We start from the raw sequence: 26,782 nt of genomic DNA, 5'->3' as shown, positions 1-26,782 counted from the left end.
CAAGTGAACTGAACTGAAAAAAAAATGGTGTTGGGACATCTCAGCTGCCTTGAGGAAGTTATGGAGGAGACAGAGGAAATGATACCAAACCAAAATAAACCAAACCAGTTGCAGGTAAGTCAGCTCCAGCTCTTGGGCAACCCCATGTGCCCCAAAGGGTTTTCAATGGTTCGTTTTTCAGATCACCAGGCCCTCTTCTGGGGCACCCCTGGGTGAACTTGGAATCCCCAGACTTTCCTGGTTAGCAGCTGAGCATGTTAACTGTTGCTGCACCCAGGCAGCTACTATTTATTCAGCATTCACTAAACACCAAGAACCCTTCAATGCATTTCACCTACATTGATTCACTTGACCCATGCATCTGCCTTATGAGGTTGATAACTGAGGCATGGAAAGGCTGTGGGAGAACAGCTGAGGACAAAAGAAAGTCAGGGAAGAGAGCCACTATGAGAACCCAGTCTAGCTCCAAAGAGGAACCAGATGCAACACAGACCTGGCCTTGTGGGCACTCCAGAGCTTTGGCTGGAAAAGAGGAACTGAGCTAAGGAGGGTGTGAAACCCTGTCTGGTGCTGCCCTACCCCCACAGCCCCACACATACAACCATGGAACTGTTCAGAGGCTAGTCCCTGAACCCCCAGACAAGTTCCCTTCCAGAAGACCTCTGGGATTCCAAATGCCAAAGCTATTGCCACCCCTAAAAAGGGATAATGGAAACCAATGATGTGGTGATGGTGAGGGGTATGATTTTTCACAACAGATCCTGCCATTACCCATCTGCTGTGCAACATCCAGAGGGATATTACTGTCATTCCTTTTAAAGGCATTATTCATACATTGAGTTAACACTAGTACCTCATCATTGACAGTAAAACTGCACTGATTAATGGCATTTCTATGTGTCCTTAACTGTGTGACAAGCATCCAAGCAAAGTATTTTATCCAGATTATGTCCTTCAACTCACAGGAACCCTATGAACTAGGTACTTGGAGATAAAAAATTCCAACAGATGAGCACTTGCCCAAAATGACAGGACAACTGTGTTAAACCTCAGGCATAAAACCCAGGCAACCAGAAGTCAGATTCAGAAAAAAGGCAACCTCAGGTCTTTGCTCAGATCACAATGCTAACCGCATCCATCCACCCTTTCCCACTGAGCCTGGAATCACACTGTCTAAACCTAGCCCCCATCTTGAGGAAAGTGCTATCTATAAAAAATTGTGTCCACTACCACTCCACATTCTCCCATCAGTATACATCACAAGTGAGCAAGGAAACCCAAAGCCCCCTCACCTGAAAGGCTGGTCCATCTCTCCTCTTGGGTTTCCGAGGCCTGGACTGTTTATTTTGCTTCATTCTGTCCTGGCATCGGAGTCCAGCACTGTATACAGATGGCTTAATTGGGCAGGCAAGGGCCCTAGAGTCTCAGTGCCTCAGAGGGAAAGATGTGGGGCCTAGCTTGCAATTTGCAAAGATCTCACCATGGCAACTTGCACCTGCGCTGTTCTAGCCCAGTGACCTAACAATTGGGATTCCCATCCTTTTACTGTAGCATTCTTTGATATGGGTTATTCGTTAGGAACTTGATCTTAGGTGAGCTTTATCATGATACATTTCACCCATCTTACACATCAAGAGGCTGATTGTTACTCAAAAGGTCACACATGAGATCTCTAACAGCTTTTTGCTGACCAAAGTCTGGAGGTAGAGGTTAGGGTTACATTAAGGACCCTGAATGGCTTGCAGCAACTATCAAACAGTACTAACAGATGTTAATATTAAAAATTAGTTTATTAACCTAAGGCTTTGATCTATCCCAATAACCATATCCCACCCATAGCACTGAGGACACAGCTACATTGAAATCACAGGAATGTTTCCAATCGGCTCTCACAGGATTTTGATGAAATGCAACCTGACAACTTGGAGTGAAAAAAGGTGCAGAATAATGTCACAGTAGCATGCAGAATTCTAATCAGCTCTGGACTTCTCTTGATCAGCTACCCAAGAGCTATAAGAAATGTCTATAAACATGGGCTCTAAGCATCTACTCCAGCCACCTCTGGGTGCCAAGTCTTGAAAAACCATTCTTGAGCCTAGTGAGGTACCTGGAGCAGTATCATCAAATTCTCAAGTTGAGTCCTAGACTCTAAGGCATCCTGCAAGAGCAATCATTAAATACACAGCTGTTAGAGGCAAGATTGGTGATTTGAATGTACCCAGTGGCTCCATGGGTTAAAGATCTCCCAAAATGTTCCCATAAAGATTACTGCCTAGAAAACCCCACTGAATTGGAATTGACACAGTGGCTCCTAACAAGCCTAGGCTCTGGGCATCACAGCAGTGTGCTTTTTAATCAAGCCCTCCAGGTGATGCTGATGTCCACTGGGGTTTGGAGACCAGTGCATTAGACCTTAAGCTCCATGATGAGGAGCTCTGTGCCTGCTTGGGGTCACCATGTTATTATCTCGACATTGCTTGCTGAGTGAATGACCTACTTCCAAGCTCACACCCATTTGTACCCTATGCCCCACCCACCTGACCTGCAGGAGAAAATGGACAGCAGACAGTTAGAGAAATACTGATTTTAATTAAACATAAAGTAAACTCTAGGCATGTCATCCTTCTGCCTAAAAATTAGCAAAACTGTTTTTGAGACAAGGCACAGTTTTTCCCCCATCCTTGTTGCGTGGCTCATTAAAAATAAAAGTTTATGAAAATGTTAAACATAAAAATAAAGTCTGAGATTTTTTTTAAAAAGTGTATTTAAAAAAAAAAAAAACCCACAAAACTTGTCGATGTTGTTCCTTACTCTACAAAATAGCACCAGTAAAAAGTATTAAAAGCCATTACAGCAGCATTTCAGAAATGCAGCTTGTCTGACCTCCCATTCCCCTTAAAAATGACTTACTGTGGCATTAAAAAAAGGGTTTTAAAATCTCTGGAGGGAGGCACAAGCTATTATTGCGGTTTTTCCCTGCCATCTCTTAGATGAGGGTAAAGCATGAGGAATGTGCTTCTGCCCTTGACTATTGCTGCTTCTGAGTTTAGAAAAGGGATGAGGCATTGGCATTGGGGTGTCATACTTGGAATCTGGGGATCTGTGCCTGAGTAAGAGAAGTCTTGGGTGGGTGCTCTTTTTGGAGGAGGGTGGGTTATACCTAAGCTCCCTCCTTCATCTCACAAGGGGAAGGGGGCACATAGAGAAGCCATACCTGTCTATGTGATGCATGGCAATTTCTAACTCAGCCCACCCCTTCCTGAGAAGTCCCACAGGCTTCTATTGCAGTCACTGGCAAGGATTTAGCTAAGGGTGGCCCTGCCCTTGGGTTTGGGGGGAAAATGGCCCTGAAATGTGATGATGACACCATCCCTGCTGAAATCACCATCATTGTGGAAAACACTCTACATGGGTCTGACAACAGACTTTGGCAAAAGGACTGTGTCAGGTAAATTTCAAGATATATACATCATTTCCTCTTCTGCTAGCCCTAGAAGGAAAAAACACCTTGGGCCCTTTAAACGTCCCTTAGCTACATGTTCACAGCTGCACAGAAAATAAACACCAATTAAAGTCTTGTGACAACTGTCTTGAGTGATTTTTCTGCATTATTAACCTGAGTGTTTTAGAGCAGTCGGCACTGTGATTTTGGTATCTTACCCATTGTTTCTGAGTAGTAAACCCAGAAGGAGGGAAAAAAAAAAAAAAGGAACAATCTTACTATTTCAAGTTTTAAAGTTTTAGAGGAAAAAATGAGCACCTTGTTTGGCTGCTCGGAGCAGCCAGGTCTGTATTATGTATAAGGAGGTGGCACCTCAGGTGTTTGGCAACAGAAGCTTTTGAAAGACCCGGCCCCTGTTGGAGAGGGACTGAGGCTCTGCTCCTGCGGACAGTGGAGTAAACAGGCATGCGGTGTGACCCGCAAATGGCAACTGAACTGAGGGCAGAGCTGGGGACGCCCACCTCCTGGGTCCTATCCCTGCCCCACCTCCTCACAGCCCCCAGGGGTCCCAGCTAGGGACTATTCACAGGCAAAGTAGTCCTTCAGGGGGGCGAAGAGATGTCTGATGACAGGCACACTCCAGGACCTCCCAAGCAGCTTCTGGCGGGCACCACGACCCATGTTGGACACATCTGTGTAGTGCACAGGGAAGCCGAAGATCCTGAGAAGGCACCAGGTGAAAAGACAGATCATCAGAAATGCCATCTGCAGCTTGTTCAGAACTTCCGGATGTGCTCCCAAGGACTGACGAGGAACCAACCTCCAGCCCATGCCTTTGTCTCCCCAACTTCAGTAAGGCCACTGGGCCTTCACACCAGCCATTTCCTGGTCCCCAGAAGAGGTCAGGATCTTGGTTATTCAAAACTATTGATCACAAGTGACTCTCATTGGGGCATGCCCCACAAGGCACCTTGTTAACAGGACATCTCTAACAGTGTTAGAACAATGCTCCTGGAACATTCTGAGTGCTCAGTGGGTCTTTCTTGAATGAATGAATACAAAGCCAGCTAGCCAGACAGAAGACAGACGAACATCAGTCTTCACAACACAATGATGGCATGAGCTAAGAAATTTCAATAAGGAACAAGGGCATTGCAAAATGGATCAGGTATTTAGTCATCAGAAGCTCAGATAATTGACCAATGCTATGCTTGATCATTCTGAGTTTCCCCTCCACTTCTTAATTCAGTTTGCAGGATTAAGTAACCAAGCTTGACTTGGAGCAACCAAATAGACCTACAGCCTACTCAATAGGGTTCTAGCAGAACCTGGTAAGACACTAGGGATGCTGAACCTAGGTCTTACCTAGATGTACAATAAACAATTAAAATCATACCAAAGCATCAATGGTTGAATAGGTTTAAGAAAAATGCCCCAAGATAAAACTCTTCAGGCCTCTCTTATTTTGCCTTAGCATCTAAACAAGAATATAGCCATTTGAACCAAACATATTTTTACAAGTCTAAACTAGCATTGTACACTTGGGTCTTAAAACACGAAATAATTCATAGCAGTAATAGGTTGGGCAAGGTTACCCACCAGTTTTTCTTTATAAAAATCATAATTTGTTTTATACTAATTGTAAATCAGAGAAATAAAACCACTTGTAGAACTGAAATATCTGGAATATTTTGTATTGAGGCCTTCAGTACACAGCCAAAACGATAGAGGAAAATCCATAGCCTTAAACAAGTTAATTTGTAGCAAAATAAAACAGCAAGGGGGAAAAAAAAGAGCAGTGAAATAACAAACACTGATTCCAGAATAGGAGGAAAGAACTGAAACCCAAGAGCTGATTGTTTTAATCAAAATAGATAAACCACCGGCTTAGTCAAATAGAGGGAAGACAGAGAAGAGAGACCGGGGCTAAGTGCAGATCAGGCGCAGAATGAGAATGTTGGCAGAAGTAATTGTTCGAGTAATGGCATGTCTGTGGAACTTTAACTGGTTCTTTCTGCCTCCAGGAGCTCTAGCATGTAGGGGCAGGCAGATGCCAGGGTAGTGAGGCCAACAGACAGATGGCACTGTCTAATGAGCTCATGTTTCAGAATCTCCATCACGCCCTTTATACAACATTTCTGGCAGGAAATAAGGACGAAATCCAAAGAGGCGTCCCCTGAGTCCCACTGCTATAGATCAATGAGACCAGGAAGAATTCAGCAAGCACCTGCCCACCTTTGCTGCTGGCCTTAACCACACACTGTTCCCCTTTCTGCCTCTGGCTGCACCGTGTGCTTCTCAGTGCAGCCTTGCTCACCTTTCTAGCTCAGTGCACCATAAAACATCTTCTTTGCCATTCATGACAACAGGGAAAAGTTGGTTTTTCCCCTGTCTGATCGAGTTCGACTTGGTGGTTATTGTCTGTACTTTCTTTAACTGGAGAACAAAACAACAACATGGAATGAGCATGGCAAGGAGGATTATGGGTCAAGGCTCAGTCAGAAGCACCTTGGGAAGACTGAGGGAGGGAGGGCATTTGCTGGAGAGAAGGTGCCAGGGCTGGACTCAGAGGGAATGACAAAATGAGTTGGAAGGAAAAGAACATTTTGTGCTTCCCACAAACACCAAAAAGTTAAGGAACAGGAAGTGTCACCTCAGAGAGAACGAGATAAACAAAAAGGGACATGAATGAGATCACATGGGGGCCAAAAGACAGTTAACGATCAAGCAAGATTAAGCAAAGACAAGGCAACTATGATTTGGACAAATTGAGCCTAGCCTAATGAAAACACTGAAAATTAGGTTTGGAGATTATAATCTATGCCTTCGCATTTTAAAGAAAAATTACTTGCATTAACTCTATTTCTTATTGGGCTGGAAGGCTGAAATAATCTGGCATTAAGAATAGTCAATTCTAATTGCCTCCAGTGATTTTTGCTTATCACGACCTCTTTTCTTCTCTAAAGGGGCAGAATTATGTGGGAAAACAGGGCCAGCACCAGGATGTGGGGGAGGAGGGGCAGGAACAGAGCAGACAAAGGACATCTCCCAAGTCCCATTTGGAGGCCACCAAGTGTGCTTTCCCAGAGTGCTGTGTGCAGAGCACATCTTACCTTTGCTGTCCTATTGAACTCCAAGCAGTCCTGCAGCTCGAGTTTATCATTCTTTGATGCTATCACGGGCCTGGGAATAGCCAAAACCCATTACTTTCTACCATATATAAAGGAGCCTCAGCTACACACTTCCCTAGGTTGAAGTGGGGGCTAAGGCTTCAAAAATGTGCCCCTGTCAGTGAGTTTGACGATGCTGGAGGTAGCCACAAGGGTTAAAATAATCCTGGCATGAGTACCAGTGGATGATGGGCTTGAACTGGGATCTGCAGGATGTGAGCCCAATGTCCAGGCCTGATCTGTTCTCCATCACACTAAAACATATAACAGGGCTTCCATCACTGAAAGCACACAGGAGGAAGCACAATGAATGGTGGGTCAGGAGACCCCGATGGTCCCAGCCTCGCTGCTCATTGGCTGAGTGACCTTAAGCAAGTTAGGTGTCTCATGTTTAAAATAGGGTATTGGATTAGATCTTTATGGATTTACTTGATGTAACTATTACATTAAACCCATGATTTGGTGGTTGTTATTGCTTGGGATGCAGCCTAAGGAGGCTTGAAGGAATGAAAAGTCAGTACAGGTAGGAATGAAAAGAGGTGTTTCACAAAATGATTATGCTTTTTCTGTCACTATCGAAACTATTTAGCAAATGCAGAAAGGCAAACAGATGGTGGGGTACAGCGAAGGACAGTGGTGAATAAACCAGGAGGGGTTGAGCAGTTCCAAAGCAGGAAATCATCAAGAAGTCTGAAGGCATAGATTTCATGAACCACCATAGCAGCCTCTATATAAGGAATGTCAAAGTCACCATAGAGAATCCAGTCATGAGAATGGAAATTGCATCACAAGAGGGGTCATGAAATTATAGTAAACATTGGTTTAGATTCTCATTCCTTAATCAAACCTTCCATGTCACAATAATCACCCCATCTCTATCCCTACTTCTTCCATGGACCCAAAGAAGGTGGGGTCATCTAGTCCTCTACTGAATCAGGAGCTTTATTTTTATTCATCAACTCTTATGGTGGATCCCAGAAAGTCTGATTTTCAGTTAGTCTTCTCCTCCTCAGGACCCCATAAGAGCAAAGACTGACACTTGATTTGTTCTCCATCACACTAGCAAGATTGTAATCTTGGATGAATGAGCTCATTTAATTAATTTAAGACATGGTTTAGCCAAGTAAAAATTCAAGGCACCCAACAAATTGTCCAAGCTATTCCAGGACCTTTGCCACTTCAGTCAATCTTCTTTCTACAGAAATACTTAATTTCCAAGCCATTACCATCACATTTTACATCTTAATTAACATACACAAGAGATAAAGCTACTTGCTTTGTGGCTTACAATGACTAAAACAGGTATAAACTACCATTAATATCAGATGATATCAGATTTTAGGAAAGCTCCTGTTTAAGAAAAGCAGAGGTACCAAATGCCACACAAGGTAGCTCTAGGTTATCCTTTGTCACCTCTGCTCTACCACCTGGTTAGTCACCACACGCCTGATAGAGGGGTTACATCATTCCAGGTCCAGGGGTAAGACACAAGAACCTCTCATACTGTTTCCTGCTAAGTTATCCCTACAGCACCTGAGAAAATGAACAGGATAAAGAAGCATCAACGAGCTCTAAACTCAAGATTGGCCCTCCTGGTGTCACTGGCACAGTGAAGATAGTCAGTCTTGGTCCTGCACAAAGGCTTTTAAGAAGCAGGCCATCTAACAAACTTGAACCTTAGAACTGTTGAATCCTGGACCGAAGTTCCTAGATGGGTACTGATTATACTAAAGTTATCATCAACACCTAACATTCAAGGATATGCTGAAGCTGGGGAGAGGAGAGGAGAGGGGATGGGGGAGCCTGTTGCTAACAGAGCCATCTCTGTAGAAGGTTTAGCTATGGCTCTGTCAAGCCAGTGCCTACGGTGACACCAGTAGCTTCATTTAATCTGGCTATTACCTGTCCTGCTAATTTTCCCTTGTTACCTGTTCATTCCGGGCAGATTTCCCCAGAAGTATCGGGCTCTGTGCGCAGCAGACACTTTGATGGCATCAATCATCACTGGGTTACACTGTAGGGAGGTGGATCAGAAGGGGGCCCCCATCAGAATACATGTGTGGGCACCATGAGGGATGCCCGACATGGGCAGGGGAAGAGGCTGGCCCTGGTTATGAGTCAGGCATGGGTTCTACCAGACAGGGATAAATCAATTATTAATTATTATCAAGGGGATGGTTGGAGAGAAATGCAAATACCCCATATTCATATTAATGATGGAGGTGGTATGTGACCATGAGACCAGAAGAACTAGATGGTGCCAAGCTACCAATGTCAACCTCTTGGAGTGGGATTGGTGGAGGAGTGGTAGAAGAAATGTGGAACAAAACTCAAAATTAGGGAAAAAAAAAAAAAAAACAGCTTTGTCAGTCTGATAGAGCCTGGTAAGACTATGGCCCCCAGTTACTCTAAATCTAGAACTGAAGTCACTCCTGTGGCTTCCAGACAAACAACAGACAGGCATATGTGGTGAACATTTACATCAGGTAGATACACTCCTTAAAGTGATCAACCATGGCAGAACAGAAGGGCTTGTAAACTTTTACCCAAATCACCCACAAAAAAATTTTAAATTAAGTTAAAAAAAATGATGGAGGCCATATCAGGACCACAGGTGCTTAGAGAAGGTTATCCCTAGGGCCAAAGCCAGCTTATTGTAGCATGTGATGTTATTTAGTTCATAAAGGCAGTTTGAAATGGAAAGCTCATAAGTTGAGGCGCTGTTCTGGGAATGCAGGATGTGCAGTACAAGGCTTAATCAGCACAAGGGAAATGGATAAGATAGAACTTAATTTGTCATTTTCAAGGAAACTGAATAAGTATAAAGAAACATTTACCACAGTATTTGACAACATATTAAGTACCAGATGGCCTTAAACAGCAGCTTTCAGAACAATGTTGAGAAAAAATTTCTAGAGTTGATTCTCATGAGTCAAATTTGTTGAGTCAATTCTCAGAGGGAGATGGTTTCCTCATCACTAACCTTATTGGAAGAAGTGCTGGTGCAGTGGTTAAAGGACTAGGCTGCTAAATTAAATGAGAGGCTGAAACCACCAGTTGCTCCATGGGAAAAAGTCTGCTTCCATAAAGATCTACACCCTTCAGTTCCCTCAGGGACAGTTCAACTCTGCTCCAAAGTCCAGTATATGAGAAGCAGCTTTGAGAAAGGTCTCAAAAAAGCTTTTTGGTGTGCTTGGATCCTGCATGTAGAGTTTTTACTTACTCAGTAGCCTGACATGTTGTCTTGGGATTTGAATTAGTGGCCTGCTGTGTTGTTTGATTATCTTGGAAGTGTGCCATTTTACCTGTCAACTTTGGGCTTGTCAGCCTCAGCAGCCAGCAGCTATTTGAGTCAGAGAAGCCTCCAACTTCAGTGGGGCCCACAGCAAGAGCCAGAGCTGAAGCCCAAGGTCAAGAGACCTTCTCCAAGGCACTAGAGCTGGCACTGTGAACTTGCACTGCTAACCTCAAAAACTTTAACAATAAATCCCTGTTTATTCAAGCCACCTACCTGAGGTATTTTTCTGTTAGAGTAGCACTAGAACACTAAAGGAAATGTGATGGTGATGGGTTAGGTTTCTGAAACCTCACTGGGTTGCAGCTGAGTTTAGAGACCAAAATTTTCCATGTATTAGAGTTTCCACTTAACTACATCTAAACTTGACACTTACGATACCTCACCAAGAACCCAGAAATCATTCCTCACTATTAACACTCACCCACCTCATTACTGCAGTACATTCCATGCCCTTTGTCAATCAGGTTCCTAGGACCCTCACCTCTAGGAATCGGGAGATGTCCCGCTTGTCGCCGACCTTCATGGCTACAACATTCTCAAACATCCAGAAGAAAGGCCGGTCATCCCCCTCCTTGGGGCGTGTGTAATTCAGCAGGTGGTAGAACTCAAAGAAGAGCCGGCCTGTGCCCTCTAAGAAGATGACAACAGTGTTCAGATCTCAAGCCTGCTACTTCATGTACTCCTGAGACCTTTTCAACAGCAAACCAAGGATCTGCTGACACAAGGGCCAATTTTGCCATGTAACAAGTCCTCTGGAATGAATTCTCAAGGACAGTCAATGCCTCGATACTAGTGATTTCCTAGGGCTGCTGCTTTGCAATGGGGTGCAGATATACCTACCAGGCAGTAGGAGGCTCTCAGGAAGGCAGGCAACTTCTGACTCTTTTAAGGGCAGTTCACCTAGACAAGCACTTGAGTAATAAGGTTTCTTGGGGAAAACAGAATGCAGGGATGCTCACCATACAGGCCTTTCCGGGCAGGGTTCACATTTGAGAGATCATTGCATGGGCTTCCACCAATCACCAAGTCAAATGGGCCCCATTCCTCAATCTGTGAGAGAAAAAAAGTCAGCCTCAAGGAAGGGATGGATGGGAGCTGAGATGATCCTGAGTTATCATATAAACTCAGAAAAAATCTCTCCTTGAAACTTGCTTGGTCACTTGTTTCTAGCAACTCTATTTCTGTTCCTACCCCAAAGATTTGAACCACTCAGAATATTTTCTAACTTTTTAGTCTTACCACTAACTTCATATGAGCTAAAAGTTCCTTTCTACCATAGCAGTGGGCAAAGGTATGTATATGGGGCCTGGGATATGGATGAATGGAAAAAGGAGGAAGTAGGGAATATTGTAGAGCCCCAAGGGGGGTAAAACTGAACTCACATTCCTCTTAGTGATGTTCCTGACGTCATTGACGTATTTTATATTCCCCTCATGCTTCACGGTTCCAACCGCAATGGACTCTTCGCACACTTCAGAGGCTACATACTTCTCTACTTTGATGCCCAATTCCTTGAGGACCAAATATCCTGTGGGAGGTGGAGGAATTGGGAGAGAAAACTCTTGAGGGTTACCCAAGTTGTCCAGACTGGTCTTCTTCCTAAACATTGACTCTCAATGTAAGGACGTTGGGTGCAGAACATCCCCAGGTGAGCCCCAAACTCACCTGTTGCAATTCCATCAAACAGAGACAGGACTCTGATAGGCCGCCTTCGGGCTGCGGGAATTGCAGGATACAACTTGGGGGCTTCCTGTCAGGTAAGGAATGGGGCTCATGGAGGTCAAGGAGCAAGGAGATGACACATCTGGGGGTGGGGCAGGATGAAGGTAAGAACTGACTCTCAGAGGAACTCAAGTGCTGCTCTGTCATTCTCAGATGTGTGATTTTGTCAACCCTGTCATTGGCACAGAATAGCCATTCTGTCCTCAAGCATTATCACATATGAGTGGCTAGAGGATGACTCCCTCTAGAAACAGTACTTTAGCAAAGGAAAGTTGACATCCACTGAAAGTGAGAAGCAGGTAAAGTCTTCCCACTTTGTTTAGTTCTTTAGTTCTAACTCTTAAGGGTGTTCTACAGTTTCTTTGTCAGAGCCCAGACAATGTATACAATGAGAGGAAACTGAGGCCCAAAGTGGCCCTGGATAAGACTGAAATATATACAGGATTTGTCAATTAGTCAGATCTCAAGCCTTTGAGGCTTGTTCCATCTATCCCGTAGACTTTGGCTCTGTGGTCCAGTGTAAGAGGTGGTGGCTTACATATTCGTGTCCCATGTCACTGGTGAAGAAGGCCTGTAAGCGAACGTTCCAGTCCTTCCGACGCCACAGGACACCGTGGCAACGTTGTGGCAGGCACATGTAGCAGCTCCAGGGCTCCTGCAGCTTGGCGTCTGCTGCTGTGCCTGTGCCCACCAGCACCTCCAGGCACTCCACACAGAAGCACCTGTGCCCAATGCAGGGGACAAGGAGATGTCCTGTTACCAGGTAACTGTCCTTAGCCTCCATTCCCCAGAGATGGCAACTCACACCGTAAGATTTTGTGTGGTGTGATAATGACCACTACATGTGTATCTTACTTCCTTATACATTTTGTCTAAATGTTCTCAGTACACAGGTCCTTTGTACATGTTGATCCTTTTCACCCAGAAAGGCTGTCCCATTACCCAATTAAATCCTGGTAGCTTTCTATGACTCCGCTTGCCTTATTAACTCAGAGACACCTATATTAAAGCCCATCCTTATAGTCACTCTTCTGCTTCAAGGAAGTGAGATCCATACCAGACAACACTGTACCCTGCCTCCACTCAAGTTTGACTCTAAGTTCTCTTAGCTAAGTTATCGAATAATGATTCAATGGGCTGCAGCCAGGCTGTCAGCTTTGGTGCCCACCTATGTGTCACTTACCGGCTGCAACTGGTATTGCTGCAGAGCAGGAGCTCACGGCCCTCACAGCACACGGTGCAGTAGGACTGATAGCCATCATCATCATACATGTAGAACAGCTCAAGGAACCGATCCTAGCAGCCAGAAAGAAATGGCCATGAAATCGGAGATCAGGGACCAATGAGCCTGGCTTGCTCATTGGCTGAGGCACTAGGATGTAGCATTCAACAAGACACTGGTGGCTTAGTGCCCTTCACAAGATTAAGTGGTGGCAGTTCGTGTGCCATCTCAGATGGACACCCTTCTTTCTGCTAGGAACCGCCTTTGGCACTGGCACTCAGAGGAATGGAGTGCCCAAGACCAGGGAACGAATTCCTAATGTATACATGCATTTGCTTTGGGCAGGGAAATTATGGAGGAGGTAATGGACAGGAAGATCTGGAGTGAGGATCGGAGACCTTACCCGGCATGTCTGACAGAGGCCACCCTCAAAGAGAGGGTGGAAGGAGATGGGATTTTTCCTACCACAGGACAAACAGCTATCTGTAAGAAAGATGGACTGTAAGAAAGACAGAAGCATAGCACATAGCAACGGAGGTCCTAATAACAATGGCTGAGATCTTGGGTCTAGCAGTTCTTGAACATTTTCTGATTGACAGCAACCTACCAAGGAGTCTTCATGTCACTACATGCTACTTATGACTTCCAAAATGCTCTAAGTCAGCACTGCCCTCAAAGGTATCAAGTAGAAAGCACTGCAATTCAGGCAAAGGGATGCTCCAGCAGGAAGACGTTGGTGGACCACGGAACAAGGTATAGTTACCAGAGATGGCATGGCAGAAGGTTTGGTAGGAAAATCTTAAGAGAAACCTTATAAAGACTTGATATATTGGTGACTCCTATTGCCATCTAATCATGAAAGGACTAGTCCTTAACCACACCCCAGCAATATAGCTCCTGACTGTAATTTCATAGCCCTGGTCCTTAATTTGAAGGCTATCCAGGGCTCCTTTCCTATCACCATGTCAGAACTTAATTCATGTCACTGACCAGGCGGGCAGGACCTATATAACACATTAGAGCAAGCTTCCCCAGCAAAGAAAGAGGGATATGTGGGTTTGGTTTCCAGGTCAAGGTTTCCAGTATGGTCAGGGGCTGCTCTAAGCTGAAGCTTCCTCCACAGTTCTCTGGGTAAAGCGCTGTTGTTTTCTTGCCCAACATTTGAAAAATCACTTAATAAATATTTGTTGACTATACAACATAGGTCATTTCTCACACACTTAGAATTCCATTAGATATGCACAGGGCAGCGTTTCAAATGCAGTGGAAACTCCCAGTGGAGCAAACAGATTAGAGTTATCATGAGAGGTGGGGATGGTGAAGGAAGTTTCATCTGCCTTCCCCTTCAAAGTTCAAAGTCTTTTTTGGGAAGATGCCACTGATTTGGGATCTAGGTGTTCTTCTGGCTTGCATACCCTCCCTTCTATGGCCCAACTCCAACTTCCCTGCTCCCTTTATCCTCAGGGCAGATTGCGATTCAAATATGAGGCAACTCTTTCTATAAATTACAGCAATTAAGACACAGGAAGAATGTAAAGGACCAGAAACCCACGAGTTCACCCACTCCGCGACCAGTGGCCAAGGCAGAGACGTGGGTTAAACCCAGGCAGAGCACACACGCAGCTAAAGCGGCCGTGAGCACTGCCTGGGTGCAGGACAGAAGAGACACTGCTGAGGAGAGAACAGTACCTTCCAGCCTGCTCTTGTTGTTGGTCACATCCAAAGCCATTTGCTCTGTTTGGAAAAGAAGAAGGGGAGCGTGGGGTCACGCAGGCTCTCGATGATGAACTAAGCCATGATAACCAACACCACCCCTTGCCAAGTTGGCCCCATACCTGCCCACCTGTGAAGGGGTGGTAATAGGTCCATCTACCCCCAGCCTCTTAAGCCCTCCAATCACCTCGACTCTGATCTTCCTCCCCACGGTCTTTGCCATTGTTGTAACAATTTGTCTTGAGGCGCTTGGCTGGAGGGCAATAGTCTGAGGCGGTGGAGTCATCAACTATGCGTCTTCGGGTCTTGTTCTCTGTGAAAGGTTAAGACAGCAGCTGTCACTCAGTAGGAAGAGTGTCCAGGGAGTCTGTGGGACCAGAAAGAGACCATGCCACACTTGGGTAACAACTGTATCTGGTGCATGACAAGAGGTCCATCCTGGTTGTCAGATGTCCCCACGGGATGGGGAACTCAAATCTAAAGACTTTACTTTCAGCGTCCATGTCCAATGTGTTCATATGGTTTTAAATGTAAAAGGAATACATCCCCCCAGATGCAGTGCAATCCACTGCTAAAACTCAAAATATATAGATGCCTGGGCTGCAGCCAAGTTACTTTTTGCCAATTATTAGTTCGAATGTGGCTAGTGTGAATTTCCCATTTAATTCCAATTTATTAAATTAAAAAACACTTAACAGCATGGGTGTCGATTTGCTTCCTCAACTATAAATTTTATGAATATTAAATATAGATTAATGATTTCCATAGAACATTTAGCTTCTGAATGGAGGTGCACTGTAAGTATTCAATGAGATACTTGAGAAATACTTGAAAAATGTTAAGTATCTTCTTGTTCTTACTAAATTTGGGGAAAATAAAAAAAGTATTTTTGACATGTTGTGTTCAATTAAGGAGCTTTGGTGGAACGGTGCCTAAGTCATTTGAGTGCTAACCAGGAGGCCGTCAGTTTAATCCCACCAGCCGCTCTGCAGAAGGAAGATGAGGAAACATACTTCCCTATAGATTTATAGCCTTGGAAACCCAATGGGGTCAATATGAGTTGAAATCGACTTGATGGCAGTGAGTTTGGTTTGGTTTTGCTTTTGATTGTTTTCTCGGCTTAAATTGAATATATTAATACTAATTTCATCTCTTTCTACTCTTTTCATTCAGATGGCTAATTGTTAAATGACACCTATGGCTCCCATTTCAATTTCTCTTGGATAGTGGCAATTTATACAGTGAATCTTAAGTGACACGGTGATATAAACTCGGCTTTGCTCCTAGGGAAGAAAATTAAGCAACCATTAAAAATTATAAGGACACAAATGACACTTGACAGTGTGTATATACGACACATTTTTGAAAAATCAAGGGGGAAGCAGGAGGCCAACTAATATACAGAAAAGGCTGAAGGCTGTGCACCCTATAGCATTAACCTGGGAGGGGCAGTAGTGAGGGTGGGGAGTGAGGTGGGAGAGTTGGGGATTCAGGTTGACTGTAAATAGATTTGATTCTTTCCCAGTGAATATGCTAATGAGTTGAAAGTCAGTGCATAGAAAAGAGTGCATAGACAAAATACAGGAAGGGAATACCGTGTTTCCTTGATTCTAAGTTTCCACTGCCTGCACGACGCACCTTCGGCTTATTAACCACTTTTTTTGAGGAGGAATATAACAAAACAAAACAGAAATTCTACATTAAATGTACAGATTGTTAGCCACATCCCAGACCTCAGGAAAATGATGTGAAAGCGCATATAATTTGTTAAAATGTTCATGATGAATGGAAAAGGCTTAAGGTTGTTTTTTATAATTGATGCTTCCCACATATTCTGCAAAAGGAGCTCTGGTGGCACATTGACTAAGGCATTTTACTGCTAACCAGAAGGTTGGCAGTTCACACTTGTAAGGTGCTATGAGGAAGGAAGATAGGGCAATCTACTTCCATAAAGATTGACCACCTCGAATACCCAAAGGGATCACTATGATTCAGAATCAACTCAATGGCAGTGAGTTTGATTTTGAGTTTTAAGTAGATCATCTCAAATTGTATGCATTTGACTTTTAACAGGAGTGTGATCAAGGATCAGATAAAGCTGGCATGGCCCTTAACATTGTCTAGATGCTTTGATTTTCTAAAATCCTGTGGCTTCACAGAAACCCTTAGAGGCCTCATGCTTTACTCTCAATGCTATGAAGCTGGGTTGGCAGTAGCTGCATCTCCCAAAGGTTCCTCCCAATGGCAGTAGCAGTGTTGTCTAGGATTCATTCCAACCTGGTTGCTTATTGTTGGGTTTGAGGCCCTCGATCCCAGTGGGCTTGAAGCCCCCGTGTGCCCACTCCAACATAGGTTTCAGCTGGTCCTCCAAGGAGTCTCCGGGGCTGCTGGGGAAGGTCTTGCCAGCTCGCACCCTTGCTTTCTGCAAAGATAAAGGCAAGTCTGATTAAAGGCAAGTCTGATAAACAGGAGGGGAGAATGCTTGTCAGCTGGGGCCAGTATCCCCCTTCACACTGTTCGCTTTCATGTCAAACAGCCACCCTGGGCTGTGGTAAGTGACGGGCAGGCGGGGTCTATGCATAGAGACAAACAGAAGTTAATCTTCCCATGCAGGCTCCAAATATGGTATCTCTCTGCAAGAATCTGCAAGGGCCAGCTCATTCCCAAAGGGCAAAGAAATCAATTTTCCCCAAAGCTTTAAGAAGCCTTGCTCAAAATTGTTACCACCACTACACCATGAGACAATTCTGAATTTGTTTCATCTCTCACGTGAAAATGGGAAGTTCTAATATAGAAGAACCATGAGTATTTACATCTAATTAAGCATGTACAACATCCAACAGAGGCTGGCTCATATATACTGAAAAAAGCCTTTGACCTTTTCAGCTCCAAGTCAACATGGAAGGAGACCAAAACTTTGATAGTTCACAAGGATTTAACATGGGCTAAAGATAAAGGGATAAATACAGCATATATGCCTCAGCTGTTCCTTAGCCTTAAGAAAGAACCACATCACTCAAGGAAAGGAGGCTTTAAGGTCTTTGCAAAAGCATCATTAATTGATACGAATATCTCCACCCACTTCCCAGTGTTCTTCCTCCTTCCTTCACCTAGCCATACTTGGCAGCTGGGGAGTCAAGTCCCTTCATTCTCTCACATACAAAGATCTTTCATAGTCTGGCCCATCAGGCCCCCATCATATTTGCACTGATCACCGTCCTGGTCTAACTGCTCCCTCCAAGCTCTCCTTGGCAGTACTAGAGTCTGAACTAACCTTCTGCGTATCTTATTTTTAAGCCTGCAGCGGGTATACCCTGCTGGTGGGGCCAGGCCATCACTCCCTGCACTCAGTGTTACCTCCAGAGCATGGTACATGGCTTTCCTGTAGGAGACCAGCTTATTGAAGGTGGCCAGGTTAAAGTGCTGGCTGAACAGCCCCAGGGCCACCAGCTTGTCTGCAGAGACCTAGAAAAAAAAGAAGTCATCACCATCTGCCAACAGCATACGATTGCAGTATATGGCTCTCACATGGTCATAAGATACTGCTCAGATGTCAATTTAAAAAAGAGGGGATCAAAAAAGAAAATGGTACAGAGATACCCTGAAGAATCCTTATTGCCAGACAAATGGCAGATGCGACCCTCAAAACATATGTGGTCAGTGTAAGATATTCTGAATAAATGTAGAACAGAATCCTTAGAACGGAACTGTACTCTACGTATTTTAAGAGCAAATTATCCACATGGCCTATGATGAGGGTCCCTCACAGCTCAGTCTTGAATGTCACTGTAGATGCTCCAACTTGGGATGTTTGCAAATCTGCTCTCTACTTTCTCTCCTTTCTGCATGTGGCAAATAGTGAGTGAAATTACTATTTGAGCCTTTTCTTAATGAATTAATTTAATGTGTTTACAGAACAGTGCTTGGCACAGAGTAAGGATCTTTGTTGTGGATTCTTGATGTCTACCTTCCATTATGGCCTACAGATAAATATTCTCCCATATGGGGCACCCCTTCCACCCAATGCCCACACTATGCATGGGTTGATGTAGTTGTTGGTGGGAAGAGATGGAGTTGAATGTTCACAGATGTTGATCAGAACTGAAAGAGCTATGTGACGCTCCAGTCTTCAGAGTACTCCCTTTTTGTGCTAACCCACATCCTGTACCTGAGGACTCAATTTCCCACAACAGGGTACCATACCACCATTTGACCTTTGTTTGGGGGAAAAAAAGGGGGGGAGGGCCTCAATGTATCTCTTGAAACCACCTGCGGAGCTCACTAAATTGGCAGATTCCTATGCACTGAAATGCGAAGACTGTTCCAGTGCAACACAGAAGTGTGCTGGGCAGGGTCCAATATGGGTTTTGGGCCCAAGAACCAGGTCCCACAGTATAATTCCATAGTATAATGCTAACAGCCCCACACTGCATCATATCAGCATCAAACCCAGTCTTGCAGTGCAAATTAATGTCTCACTAGGCCAAAGCCAAGTACAATCCCATTTTTCCATTTCCATTTCTCAGAAGTCATTGCTTACATCCTGCAATCAGATAGATGCTCAGGGGCTACAGTCCCAGGACACTGGTGCTTTACCTCCCTCTGCTGGCCAAAGAGGACATTTGCAGACTATCCCCATGTGTTTAGGTAAATAAATAGCCGGAAGGAGTCTTATTCATTAGAAACTAGAACCTCAACTTAAGGATTCCTCCTAGGAACGTCCTAGATGGTCCTGTAGCCTCACATCTGCCTCCACACTAGCCCAGTTTGCCCGCCCTCTAATTTCCCTTGTAACTAACCTCAGGGACCTCATCTAAATTCTCTGGGGCTCTGGGCAGTCAAGGTTGGATTATAATCTTCAAGGAGGCCTTATAAGAAAAGCTTTCTGTCTCAGAAATTTGCTTTCTACGTAAGGTAAGAACCAAAGCAGACTCCATCATGTCCCAGAACACTACCCCTGACATCCTCATCAAGATTAACTTAAATGGCTAATACCAATAACAACTACCCAGTCCTGTGACCTTAAGTTGATTTCTAAGCCCAACCATGGCAAAGAGATGCACAGAGGCAGTGATCTCTCTTCCTGTCTCTGACTGCATGCCAATACCCACCTAGAGAAAGCAAGTCTTAAAAGGCCATGTACCAAACAAAGGAAAGCAAAAATCTGCAGGTTGACAGGGCCCCGCTGAAAGCCTGCCTTGCCCAGGACTTACCTCTGAGAATTTGCCATCACCAAACCATTGGACCCAGCGCATGCCAGCCATGGCCTGACGTTTGGAAGTAACCTTCCAGGAGACCACCATGGCAGGCCACCAGGAGAAGCCCTTGATCTTTCCCCACACGAGGTCCCCTATTCCAAACTCCTTGCCATCCTGGAAGGAGAAAAAATGAGGTGAATTAACACCAATTAATTGGACAACCAAGATGGATCACGGATAAATCCTGCCTACTCCATGGATTATCAATGGCAAGGGTGACAAAAGGCAACCTATAGTTCCTTCCCACGAGTGGTCTAGCAGAATTCCTTCAGGAATCAGCTGTGAAATAAAGTGACTCTAAAAATACCCACAATTATTCAAAAGATAAGGGGTACAGAATGGGTTGAAGCTGAGCGATTAATTTCATTATGACTGTAACATCTTAGGTAGCGTCCATTAATGAAAATATAACAACTGAATAGCCATACCAAATACTGAAATAAGATCACGTAAAAAAATAATAACCTGAAAATTATCACATTGAAGATTGGATGGTCTATTACAAAGGCATTAAAACACAACCAAGATTTTCGGGCATATGCACACAGCACTATGATTAAAAAAAAAAAAAAGTTGGTATAAATTGGAGGTATAGAGATGCTGAGACATTGAGTAAATAGTATGATGTCCTACAAAATAATGTATATAAGAAGGAATTCTACACTACACCACAGTACGTGTAAGGAAGCTTAATGCAGCTCTGCTGAAGTGAAAAATACAAAATCGGTTAATTTTAAAATGGTGCAAAAATAATCAATTGTTATAAAAGCATAAAGCGAGAAAACTTTGCTTATTAATATGGAAAAAAGGCCGGATATCTGTATTTACAATGATTCTGTTCATGTATACAAAGCCTGTGCACATATTTCTTCAGCACATCAGAACTCATGTTGTTGACTATGGTTGTTGACTGGCCTCTTGCTAACTAGCATTTGGCCAGCATTGGTGGGATCCCTTCCTTGAATTACCTGATACTCATTGCTGTCTGCGTCTCTACCCTCAGCATCCGCCTGTGATGATTCCAAGGCCTCAAGCTGGCTGTCCTGGACCATGCTGTTGTACGGGGTGCTGCTGCTCTGGGGCGTCACATCATCGTCTGTGAGGTCGATGGTGAGGTAGGAGCTGGCTGGGGATGTCCATGGCGTGCCTGGTGAGGATGTGGCCCGCCGCCTCAGGGACTATAGATAGACAAAAGGATACAGAGTTGGGGCCACAGCACATCAGGCTGATGACCAGAGACCAATGGTGCCACCAACTGCTTCCCGGCAGAGAGCGTGAAGAGGATTAAGTTTAACAGCACAGAGACCAGTGAGGATGGCTTTCCAGAAAGAAAAATCCTGTAAGTGGCCAGAGAAAGCCATGCTAACAACTTCTGTTAGACCAGAGAAAAGAACTGCGATGAAGATATAATGATAGGTGATGCCAAATGGCTCTGAAAGCCAATCTCAGTGAGGGTGCTGGTCTACCCAGCCTTGGCACAGGAGTAGAGTGTTGCTGTAATACTAGGGTGGCCTTAAGACAGTCCAAGAAGACAGTTCTGAAAGTCAGTGGCTCAAACGGTGCAAGTACTCAGTCAACAGGGAACTCTGGACAATTTCCATCCAAGATCAGTTCAGGAGACAGATCATCAGGATTATGAGAAGCATATCCAACCACCAGCAAGGAAGAGCAAGATCCTGAAAATAAGATGAGTGTGAAGAATGGAAACAGGTTATACACCAGCCACACCAAACGGTGTAGGGAGGAAGGTAGATCTTCCCCAATAGAGACGGAAGCAGGGGTCTGGGCATCTGGGGGACCAACCCTGGTAGTCGGGAACTCCACTGGGGATTCGTCCACGTGATTTCGGCCCTGCCGGCCTCGGGTGGAGGGCAAGGAGGGCCTGTGCCTCTCCCGTCTGGAGGCATTGTTGCTATTTCGAGTTCGTACCTGGAAGCAAGAAAGTATAAGCATGGGGCTTTAGGTGATTGAAGGCATGGGTGCTGGGGCAGAGGCCATTAGGATCTGGCCTTGACAGTCTCCAAGGACACAGGGTGGCCTCAGGTCAGAGTGAATGAGACAGTTAAGTAGATGAGGACTCTGGCTTGGTAACAACCCACCCAGAAATTCTCTTAGTAGGATAAAGGCAGTATGGTAGCCAACGGTGTGCCTGCAAACCAAAACAGATCCCAATTCTGTTTCAAGAGTCTGGATAGTCAGAGATTTGGCCAGTTGAAACTGTCACCTACAAATTAGAATGAAAACTAAAATCTATGTTTACTTTAAAATAAGTTACTCCAAGGAGAGACAAGCCAAATTTTTTGATTCTTCAGGAAGATAATGCACTATCAAAATGGATTAGGGTGACGTCAGGTTCTCTTCTTTCACAATATGGTGCAAATTTGGGAGTTTAAGACCTGGATTCAAATCCCACATGCAACAATTAAAATGTAATCTTGGTTATTTTGCTGAAATTTTGTTTATCTGTTAAGAGGGACTGATACAAATCCCACGGGATATATCGTACCTGGAGAAATCATCAAGTGTCATCAAGTATCGGCTACGTCTGTAACGGGCTGGGTTGCCATGAACAATAATTGTCTTCCCACCTCCAGACCCCAAACATTTTTAAAGTCACACAATCTACTGTGTATAAGTAAGGGACTCCAGTAGTTAATTGGCAGCTGAGCCATCCACCTTGTAAACTATCACTTCCAATTGTTTCCAAGCTATTTCCAGGAGTGAGTTTAAAATCTGCTGTGTAAAAGAAAATCTTCCAGAAACTCAGTCCATGAACCTCATTTCAAACATTTCTTCACTTTTTCCTTCAATAACCACCCTCAGGGAGTTCTAAGATACAGTAATCTTTTACTCAGGCCAATGTTTAAAAGGCCCTTAGCTCACTGTAGGGAGACTTACAGCTGGGCTTTCAGAACGAGTCCTGGTTTCTCGGAAGAGTTTTGGCATCACTGGTATGTCAGCGCCATCTCCATCTTCTCCTTCATCTCCATCACCTGTCAGATCCTTTATAAATGAAACATTAGGAACTTTTCAATGTAATTAGGAAATCACACCAAAAAGGTTTAAAATTAAGTCAGTCATTGAAACCAATAACAGCATCAATCCACGCAGTATTTAGTGACATCACTCTATTCCAAAAACTTATTGTGTGAATTCAAGATAAGAATGCAAATAAGGTGCCAGTCCAATGAGAAAACCAGAAAATGAAAAGAATGCAAAACATGCACCTCTATCCCTTTATTGGACCAACTTTGCTGTGCCTGGGGGAAGAACCTAAACATTACCTTTTCAGGGGTGGAGAGAAAATGCAGGCAAATTGCTCATGGGAGATTCTTAAACAATGCCCTTGCAAACATCCAAGTGCAAGCCTCATTCCTCTCAGCCACACCCAACACAAACCAGTCACAAAAACTCATGGGGAGTGGCCAGGTCTGACTGGTGGTGTTAAGAACTTGATCCTCCACTTGCAAACTGCGTGGACTTGACTTGAATGAATCCACTTGTCTTTCTTTAAAATATGGGTAACAATTAACGATGAAAAGAGGGCAATAGGAGGGTAGTGAGAACTGAATAATGCAAGCTGGGTAGAGGAAACAGTCATAGGAGGTTTCATTGCTGTTACTAGTGAAAGACTACCAACAGCCTTCCCGACGCAGCAAAGCATGGTATTTCAACTGGCTCTAGGTCACCATCTGAGTCCCCACCAATGGTCAGTAGCAAGAGAATGGCAGGGCTATGTTTCTAATACCCGACATTGGTTCTTTGAAACAGGTATCCAAATTGATAACAGGTACCCAAATTGATAAAACCTCCATTAAGATTAGAAAACAGGCATGAAGAATGTATGGAATAATAAAGACACAACAGAACAAGATGTAACTTTGGAAAACACTGAATATTAAAGAAATGCAGTAGATATTAAGAATGTCCTAAACCAAGCCCAAAGAACCTTAAAGGCACAATGGTCGAAGTGGTAGGCTGCTGATCCACCCAAAGGCTGGCTGTCTAAACCCACTCTCTCACTCCCCAGGAGAAAAGACCAAATGATGTGTTTCTATAAAGATTTATATATAGCCAAGAAAACTGTGGGGCAGTTCTTCTGCCACATGGGGTCACCTTAAGTCTGAAATTGACTCAATGGCTTCTAACAACAAAATAAGCCCAGTCAATATTTCTCCAATTTGTAACAAAATAGTGAGGGTACATTATCCTGGTGTCAAAACCAAACTGATACAGGAAATAAAATCATACATCCCTTTTCATGAAAAGATGACAAAGTAACGAATCAAATTCAAAACACACCATGAACAAGTTGGACTTACTCTAGAAATAAATGGTTTTTTAGAAACTTCCAGATTAAGAAAAAGAAAATGCAGGAAACATATATTAAAATGACTTTCATAATTTAGCAAAATAAACTCTTCATGCTTAAAACTTTTGAGTACTAGAAATAAAAGGATGTTTTATTTAATGAATGTAAATGCCGTTACGCATGACTCTTGGAAACTGTCCCATGATTAGCAGGCTTCACATTTGCATCAAAAAAAAAAAAAAAACACCCAGGGCCACTGAGTCAATTCCACTGCAGATACCCAGTGGGTGTCACTGCCCTGCCTTCCTCCAGAGCAGCTGGTGGGTTTGAACTGTCAACATTCTGGGTAGAAATCAAATGCCTTAGGCACTGTATCACCAGAGCTCCTGATTAGGGACAAAGGGGTTCTGGATTTAATGAACAGCTAAAGGAAATTGCCCTGAATGCTGAACAAGGGGGGAAACTTTACCTGAGTATAACTTAGCAGGCTGGAGACCTCCCTCTTGGATAGGCGTGAGCTGGATCTGCGGCCTGTGGAGGGAGTGAGTTAGACTGCTTTGCAGAAAGAAAGGGCAGGCTCCAGCCACAGCTCCTTTCCTGACAGAGGCTGTTCCCCAGGTCTCCTCTGGAGGCCAAATCCTGGGATTTCCCAAAGCATTTGGATCCTCAGAGATATCTCTTAGCCCCTTGGCAGGCCTAGGCACCTCAGTTTCCTATTTACTCATGCATAGGGCAACAAGGCACAGGGCCAGGCATTTAATAGGACTGAATATTGAGGGCACTGAGGGAGGCTATCAGTTTCATCCTAGAATAGTGCTGCCCAGCACAGTGGTTACTAACCACATTTAAGTCAACCATTCAGTTCTTTTCTTCCTAGCCATACTTCAAGTGCTCAGTGTGTTCAGTGGCTATTGTATTAGACGTTATGGAAATAGAACTTTCATTCTCACACAAAGACCTATTGGACAGCACCAATCTAGAAGTTCTCAACAACAGGGTGGGACAATACAGGAGTTTCCAAACCTCCTGGGTGAGAATCTCAGTGCGGAGGGGCCCCAGTTCGGGTTAAGAGACCCTCAGATCTTTTCACAATCCCAGTCCCAGCTCCAAGGGAGAGGGACCCCATTGCACAAGGGCCATGAAAGCCTCCATCCTATGCTGAAAATCCCTATCAGGACTGGAAAAGAACAAGGGCTCACACCAGCACTCCCCCGTGCTACCTCTTGGTGTCACCCTCCGTTGTGTCCCAGCTGAGGTGACAGAATTAGGGGAGGCCCATAGGGGAGGTGATGGTCTGGGTGCAAAGATGAGATTCGCCTTGGCCTAAATCCTCACAAGGCTTGTCTCTTCCCTTCCCAGGGGGTGAGGCAGTGGCTATGGGTAACCAGACCTTCTCCCCAAAAATCTCCAGAGCCTGCTGGGAGGCTTCCATCCAAGCTGTGGTCTGTAATGACAGCCCACCGTGGCAGCACCTGAGCCCACCCCCTATCCCCCATAGGTCCGGCCACCTCTGATCTCCGGGGTGCTGATAGCCTCCAGGACCGGGGGTGAGGGGGCATCCTTGGAGTAGGAGGACTGGTCACTGCAAGCCCCATTGGTGATGATGGAGTCTTCCCTCCTGCTGGCATCCTCCTCCCCGTTGAGCTGTCTGATGTCTCCCTTCATTGTTTCCTGTGGGTGAAGGTCAGGCAGAGTTAGGGTCAAAGGAAAGCAGGGACATGAATGGGCAGCAAAGCTCCAACCTTCCATCACTGGCTCTATTTCCTCAGGCTTAGACAGCCCCCTCCGGCCCCATGATGGGTTACCATGGTGATACTCCTTTCCCCCCCCAAGTACCCCACCCAGGATGCCTCCCATAGCCTGCCCCCTCACCAAACTCAGAGGCTCAGGACTTGGTTCCATGTGGCCAGGAAGCCCCCCAAGGCTAAGAAGCCAGAACCCAGGGCAGAGGAGGGGGCCGAAGACTGGGGTCTCAGGCTCTGGTGGCTGCTATGCAATTAGCCGGCCCCTTCAAACAATGCCATTTAGGACTCGCCTGCCCCAGCCTGCCTGCCGCCAAGCCCTGTTCCCTCTGCCCCTGGCTGCCTCTCCCAACCCTGTCTCCGCAGGGCCTCAGGAAGCCGGTGCATTATTTTCCCTCCTGACCCCTTTGTTTGCTCTCTCCCTTCCCCTCAATCTCCAGGTCCTCTTCCCACCCGCCCCCTCCTCCCCCACAGAACCTCTTCTCTCCTCTCCATGGCAGCACAGGCCCCGCCCCAGCCCATCCTCGGGGGCCCATTGGTCTGCTGTCCTGTCGCTCACTCCCCTCCTCCCTCACCAGCTGAGGCTTAGAATCCCAAGTTCCCAAGAAGACAAGGGGTGGGGAAGGCAAAAGGAAAGGTCTGGGGGGACAGTTAATAAGAGGGGGCACCCCTGATTTAATCCAGATAACCCCTAGGGCTGGGTCTTGGGTCTCCCCATGGCTGCCCTTCCTGGTAACTGCAGCACCTCTGAGATGGTGACCCATCTTGGCTGTGCAGCTGATAAGCTGTATGACCTTGGCCCTGGCCCTCTAAGTGGTACATGATGAGTACTCAATTACATATTTGCTCTGTGTGGGAACCTGAGACAAGCATCCTTCTCTCAGTTAATCCTCCCAATGTGAT

The 26,782-nt window shown here is 45.0% G+C and overlaps 1 protein-coding gene across 1 annotated transcript; it reads right to left on the bottom strand.

Moving 5' to 3' along the window:
- Nucleotides 1–4,021: 4,021 nt before the first annotated feature.
- Nucleotides 4,022–26,039, bottom strand: DNMT3B (DNA methyltransferase 3 beta). The gene is made up of 22 exons (XM_007934553.1): nucleotides 26,010–26,039; nucleotides 25,646–25,808; nucleotides 24,607–24,668; nucleotides 22,724–22,828; nucleotides 21,629–21,754; nucleotides 20,794–21,003; nucleotides 19,781–19,939; nucleotides 17,925–18,032; nucleotides 16,845–16,989; nucleotides 14,755–14,880; nucleotides 14,544–14,588; nucleotides 13,258–13,337; nucleotides 12,816–12,928; nucleotides 12,171–12,354; nucleotides 11,576–11,660; nucleotides 11,293–11,438; nucleotides 10,870–10,960; nucleotides 10,392–10,540; nucleotides 8,541–8,626; nucleotides 6,556–6,625; nucleotides 5,760–5,878; nucleotides 4,022–4,163 (listed from the first exon to the last, which is right to left on the bottom strand). Exons 1-22 carry the CDS (start codon nucleotides 26,037–26,039, stop codon nucleotides 4,022–4,024), a joined length of 2,544 nt encoding a protein of 847 aa, XP_007932744.1.
- Between the last annotated feature and the right edge of the window lie 743 nt (nucleotides 26,040–26,782).

Source organism: Orycteropus afer, unplaced genomic scaffold (genome assembly GCF_000298275.1).
Source record: "Orycteropus afer afer isolate SDZICR_OR568_19922 unplaced genomic scaffold, OryAfe1.0 scaffold00020, whole genome shotgun sequence".
NCBI classification, from domain to species: domain Eukaryota; kingdom Metazoa; phylum Chordata; class Mammalia; order Tubulidentata; family Orycteropodidae; genus Orycteropus; species Orycteropus afer.
This window is presented reverse-complemented; position numbering and strand designations above follow the sequence as displayed.

Excerpts from the sequence above, each read along its gene's own strand:
- DNMT3B (XM_007934553.1), bottom strand. The coding sequence starts at position 26,039 with ATGGAACCAAGTCCTGAGCCTCTGAGTTTG. Across the intron at positions 16,990-17,924 it reads CCATGTACCATGCTCTGGAG|AAAGCAAGGGTGCGAGCTGG; the intron begins GTAACACTGAGT and ends TTATCTTTGCAG. Across the intron at positions 6,626-8,540 it reads AATCTGCCCGGAATGAACAG|GCCCGTGATAGCATCAAAGA; the intron begins GTAACAAGGGAA and ends GGCTATTCCCAG.